The following is a 5,190-nucleotide window of genomic DNA, read 5'->3' as shown; positions in this document are numbered from 1 at the left end:
AGCCGAACGGCCCAGACACCGCCGGCGTCCCCCCACTCCGAGCCAGCCCTGGGCCCAGCCCGCCGCCACCACCGCCGCCGCTCCGCACCCGTGAGCAGGATGTTAGGCCTCTTCATGCTGCCGCTCCGCGCCGCCAGCGGCGGCCGCTGGTCGCCTAGGAGACACGTGCGCGGGGGCCTCCACTTCCGCCGTCGCACGCCGATGGCGTCTCTCACCTTTCCCGCTGGGCCGGCAGGAGGGCGGGCAGTCAGTCAGTCAGTCAGTCAGTCAGTCAGGCGCACCGCGGGCAGCTAAGAGCCGCAGCAGGAGAAGGGCCTCTGGGATCTGGCAGTTCGGTGTGAGGGGGCTCGGCCTACGCGGTCCTGCGGCCGTCTCGGCCCCTCCGGGTGCTGCCTCGTCACCGGCCGCTCTGGGATCGGGGTTCTTCTCTCAAGCCCGGCGGTTGCAGCGGGGCCGCACGGCGCATGGGACCCGCCCGGGCTGAGGATGTCCGGAAGCTCTTCGGGAAGGCAGGCGGCGCCGCCGCCGGAGGTAGGCCGCGGAGCCGGGGGGAAAGGGGGCTCGGGGGCTGCTCCGCCTGCCGGGGCGAGCTGCAGCCGAAAGTCCGCCCTGAGGAAGGTTTCTGCAGTTTCCGAGAAGAGTCCGGCAGCTCTTATTAGCGATTAGCGGTATTTTCAGGACCGACAATTATTCCTTGGTCTTGTTGGCAGTTTCTCTTCAGTGCGTTTTTTGTGTGTGTGTTTTTTTTTTTTTTTTTAAATGTGTGTAAGACGTTTCTTTTCTTACTGGCGCAGTGTGTAAAAAGGAAACCCTTTCACTACGGTCGTGTCAGGCTTGCTGTTAAATACGCAAATTCAACTGAAAATAGCTATTGTCAGAATAACGTTAGAACTAAACCGTACAGAGACAAATCATCTTTCCCAATCGCTAATGCCACTTACTCTTAGACAATGTTTTGTCTGGTAATGGTCTGTTGCGTTAATTTATAAGACATGTAAACTGTAGAGTATTCACAGACCTTTTTGGAGATGACGTGTCTATTCTGCTATGCCCGTTTTAACAGAAGTGTGTTTTAGCATATAGCCTGTTATCATTCCTATGCTAAAAGTTATCGTGTGGGTGTTAGCAGAGAAGAGTGTGTGACTGTTGTGATACTATTTTGGGACCACAGGTAGTCTGAAAAGTGGCTCTGGGATGTGAGTTTGTACACTGGACCTAGCAAGGTATTTCTCAAATCCAAAATAAAATATTTCTACTATTAGCATTATCAGTGTCAGACAGACTTCTGATACATGTGACAGTTTGATTCTAGATCAGTCCAAGCTTTCTTATGTGATAGGCAAGTAATAATACCTGATTTTATTGTGCTGCCTAAATATTTTTTTCTCTGTTGCCTATTTCTAACTTTTAAAACACAAATGACTGCACTGTAAATGTTCAAAGAAGAACAAAAAAAAGCCACCTACTGAAACTATACAGAGACAACATGAACTTAACCTTAGTGTAACAATGCTATAAATAAGCTTATGCTATTTTTTCATCCTTGTATCTATTTTAATTTTATCTCTTTGGTTTGAATGTGTGTGTTCAAGTTTTCAACTTGTTCTGATTTGCCAGTTTGCTGCAAAATATCACAGCGTGTAGGGTGTAGCTTATTTCTAATGCTGAAGAAACTTGTGATTCACACGTTCAAAAAATGCCCATGTTTGTTGCTATGTAGTAGTATGACTTTCAACTGTAATTAAATTCTTTACATCTGTGAGAGATTCTTACATACATTTGATAAAAATCTCCAATTTACTAGAGACAACTGTACCCAATTAAGGGGAGGAGAGTGCTACATTAATAGTAAAATGTTTGTATTTTACCAGGTAGCAGATTGGTTGGCACATTCATTTGATGACTTCTTTGGAAACACAGATATTTCTTCTAATGCCATTCCTGTGAAGCCACTAGAAGGCAACTCTGGAAAGAAACAGCAGCGGAAGAAGAAAGACCTGTCTTCTGTGCCAGAAAGTAGCAGAACCAAAGTTCTGCCCAGAAAAAGAGCAAAGTCGTCTTCAGTAGATCTGCCTTGTAACAAGTCCAGACAGGACTGGAGCCAGTCTCAAGATGAGCCATGGGTAGATAGATATAGACCTGAAACTCAGGTGTGAGAGTTATTCCAAGTGCTAATGTAGTAGTGACATTATAGTGTAACATTGTGGTGTAACATGTTGTGCTTCTGGTCTGTAATCTGTATCGGTCAGGTTCTAAGTATATTCTATTTTATTAGGGCAATGAACTACTAGTTTGATTTGTTTACTGCCTGTAGGTAAGATTTTAATGAGCTATTTCTCTATATGAGATGTAATTTTTCCTCAAGCTTCCCGAGGAGATGAAGCTACCAATGAGATGTTGTTTCCTGTCCATCCACTCCTAAACTGAATTTCAGCCCTATCTGACAACTCCAAGTACTAGTAAAATCCACAGCTAAAGAGAGAGAGTGAGTTAGTGCACTCATTATGGAAAAGATAACAGAAATTATTTTACATGTTATAAGAGATCAATTAGCTTGTCTGTTAGCATGTTCAGACTACTTTGGCTAATTGCAGTTTGTGCTCTCTCTTACTTGCTTGATGCATCTTAGGTGTGACTTTGTGAGGGGTGTGGTGTTGTGGTACCTTAGCGCTTCTAGGAGAAAGGACTCAAATCTGTAGTAAACCTTTCTTCACTGGTTCTGCTCATGGAGCAGCTTTTTTGCAGTGTGTTTTAAAGGTATCAGCATGTATGTTAACTATCCGTTTGTTAGCTTTGAGTGCTGGATGATGTAGGTAAGTTAGTGTAATACTTGTATTTTATATTTAAATATTTAATAGCTCCTCTCTGGAGAGGAATTGAATTACAAGGCTGCAAGACGAGTAAGATGCATGAGATTTGCAGAAGTTCCAAAAACTTATGTAGTATTAGAGTTAGTAGAACCTAAAAAGTACCAGCTCCAGCAATAGCTGTAAAGCATACTGACACAAACAGGCTAGATGGTAATGTTGTTACTTTAGGAATAATAATTCATTATTTCACAGCTGCAAGCAATAGAAAATTGGTTTTTGGAGGAAATGAATTGAAATTATTATCCTTAACTATTGCACTTACTTCTACTTAGCATAACATAGGTAACTGGAATATACACATGTATGTCTGTTAATATTTTAGTTAGCATATTTCTGTTCTTTAATCTCATCATTATGGTCTTAGTAATTAAGAGTTGTATATATACATTTCATATATTTTCATCTTCTTTTAGAGTGACCTTGCTGTGCAAAAGAAGAAGATTGAAGAAGTTGAAACCTGGTTAAAAATACACATATTTCAGAGACAGCCAAAGCAGGTAATCTTGCTAAAATTAGCAGCTAGTGATACAAAACTGTACAAACGAGCTGAATTCAATTTTATTTTCATTTCAGAGAAAAACTATAACTTAGAGGTAGTGATTATGTATCTATTGCATTATAAGAAATCTGTTAAGAACACAGATTAGAGCCTGTACGTTTGTTTTAGGCTAGTACTGCTAAGAGGTAGATTCTGGTTTTGCTCAGAAATGTTATTTTCTAGCATCCAGTCAGTTTATACCTCTTCAGTGTGTGCTTGTAGCTACATTTTATCTCCCACAGATTAATTTTAAATATCTTGGAAAATTTCCAGTTTCACTGACTTAATGTAACAGGACTTTTATAACTTCTTGATTGATAAGAGACATATGTGTAATTTACCAGTCTTGCCTTCTTCAGACCCCAGTGTCCAGTTCAGTATCTATTATGCTGGTAGGCTACATGCTGTGCAGTTAACTAAATGAATACATTAAAAACTGAGAGCAGGGCTTTCAGAGTTCTGGTTTAGTTCTTTCTATCCGAATACTCAACAGGTAAAGCAGTAACACAAAATACTTAACTTAGTTTTTATTGCAAAACCAGAATCATTACCAGAGCAACTGGAAGAAATTCAACCAGTATTAATTTTCAGCCAGCTTTCAGTCTGTCTTTATCATGTTTGTGATTTTTTTTTTTTTTTTTTTCCTTGTGACAGGCTGGCTCTGTTTTACTACTGACTGGTCCTGCTGGTTGTGGAAAGACTGTGACTCTACAAATTTTAGCAAAAGATCTTGGTGTTCAGGTGCAAGAATGGACCAATCCAGTATCTTTAGACTTCACAAAAGAAGAGTTAAGGAATATATTTGGCCATGGTAATTTTTTCCCCCTTCCACTTACTTTTGTCATTTATGTATTTTGTATTTTTCATTCTTTTGTGTTTGTCACATATGAAGTCAGATCCACATCCATGTAAGTCAGATCCTTAGTGTTTAATAAGAATCTTTCTTTTGCTTTTGTCTGAGAAGGGACTTAGGTTTTTTTTACAGTATTTACACCAGAATAATTTACAGTTCAAGTTAATGTAGAGAGCTGTGTAATAGCCTGGATATCATTTGAGCCAATTAAATAAAAATAGGTTAGTCTCTCTTCATCTTCATTCTCAACTGAATTCTACCCTTTAAAAGTTCTTTTGTATTTGTCATGTGTTTGCCAAAGGGCTTGGCTGCTGGTGTTCGATGGCTACTGTCAGAAAATAGCATGGGTGGTTATTAGTTTTTGGGGGTATTTATATTCTACTTGGTATCATATAGGATACATATTTTTAATTAGTTTTCTTTTTCAGACTCAAATTTTCATACGTTTCCGAGTCAGGCCCAAGCAGCTCTCTTTCAAGATTTTCTGTTAAGAGCAAATAAGTATAACAAACTTCAGATGCTTGGGGAGTCCTCAGAAAATGATAAAAAGATTATTCTTATTGAAGTAAGTGAAAACTTGTGAAATCTTGTTTTGAAAACAATACCTTTTATTATAATATTGACGTGCTAGCTTCAGCTGGTGGATGAGTGTTGCCAGAAGAGTCTGCTTTACTGCAGATGAATTCTTTATTACTTTTTGAGTCTCTACAACAGTCTAGAACCAAGTTCTACCTGTAGTTAAACTATATAAGATAATAGGCAGAAATTGGAGACTGGTTTGTGTACAGAAATAAGTAATTGAGTATTGAGAAGTAGATCAAAACAATATTGAAAAGTCATACTTACGTTTCTTTGTGATTAGCTTTCTAGAAACAGGTATGTGTATAAACAGGAGGAGGGGGGGAAACCCAACACCCACCCCCCACCCT

At 40.1% G+C, this 5,190-nt stretch overlaps 2 protein-coding genes across 7 annotated transcripts in view; one reads left to right on the top strand and one right to left on the bottom strand.

Moving 5' to 3' along the window:
• AK6 (adenylate kinase 6) overlaps positions 1–189 on the bottom strand; it is a 5,865-nt gene extending 5,676 nt beyond the window's left edge. For 3 of the 4 annotated variants that reach the window (XM_026866689.1, XM_026866688.1, XM_026866687.1), the window contains exon 1: positions 89–189. In XM_026866689.1, the coding sequence (XP_026722490.1) occupies positions 89–116 (28 nt within the window). In that variant the 5' untranslated portion in view covers positions 117–189. Of the gene's footprint in view, positions 1–22; positions 46–88 lie in introns of those variants that run through there. The other variant, XM_026866691.1, reaches the window with a different exon arrangement.
• A 122-nt stretch (positions 190–311) lies between these two features.
• RAD17 (RAD17 checkpoint clamp loader component) overlaps positions 312–5,190 on the top strand; it is an 18,314-nt gene continuing 13,435 nt past the window's right edge. For 2 of the 3 annotated variants that reach the window (XM_026866653.1, XM_026866652.1), the window contains exons 1-5: positions 312–531; positions 1,872–2,150; positions 3,284–3,367; positions 4,063–4,219; positions 4,690–4,826. In XM_026866653.1, the coding sequence (XP_026722454.1) occupies positions 487–531; positions 1,872–2,150; positions 3,284–3,367; positions 4,063–4,219; positions 4,690–4,826 (702 nt within the window). In that variant the 5' untranslated portion in view covers positions 312–486. Of the gene's footprint in view, positions 532–1,871; positions 2,151–3,283; positions 3,368–4,062; positions 4,220–4,676; positions 4,827–5,190 lie in introns of those variants that run through there. The other variant, XM_026866654.1, reaches the window with a different exon arrangement.

The sequence above is a fragment of the Athene cunicularia genome (genome assembly GCF_003259725.1).
Source record: "Athene cunicularia isolate RWA chromosome Z unlocalized genomic scaffold, athCun1 chrZ_part3, whole genome shotgun sequence".
NCBI classification, from domain to species: Eukaryota; Metazoa; Chordata; class Aves; order Strigiformes; family Strigidae; genus Athene; species Athene cunicularia.
The sequence above is the reverse complement of the archived record's forward strand: the minus strand, read 5'-3'. Positions and strand labels throughout refer to the sequence as shown.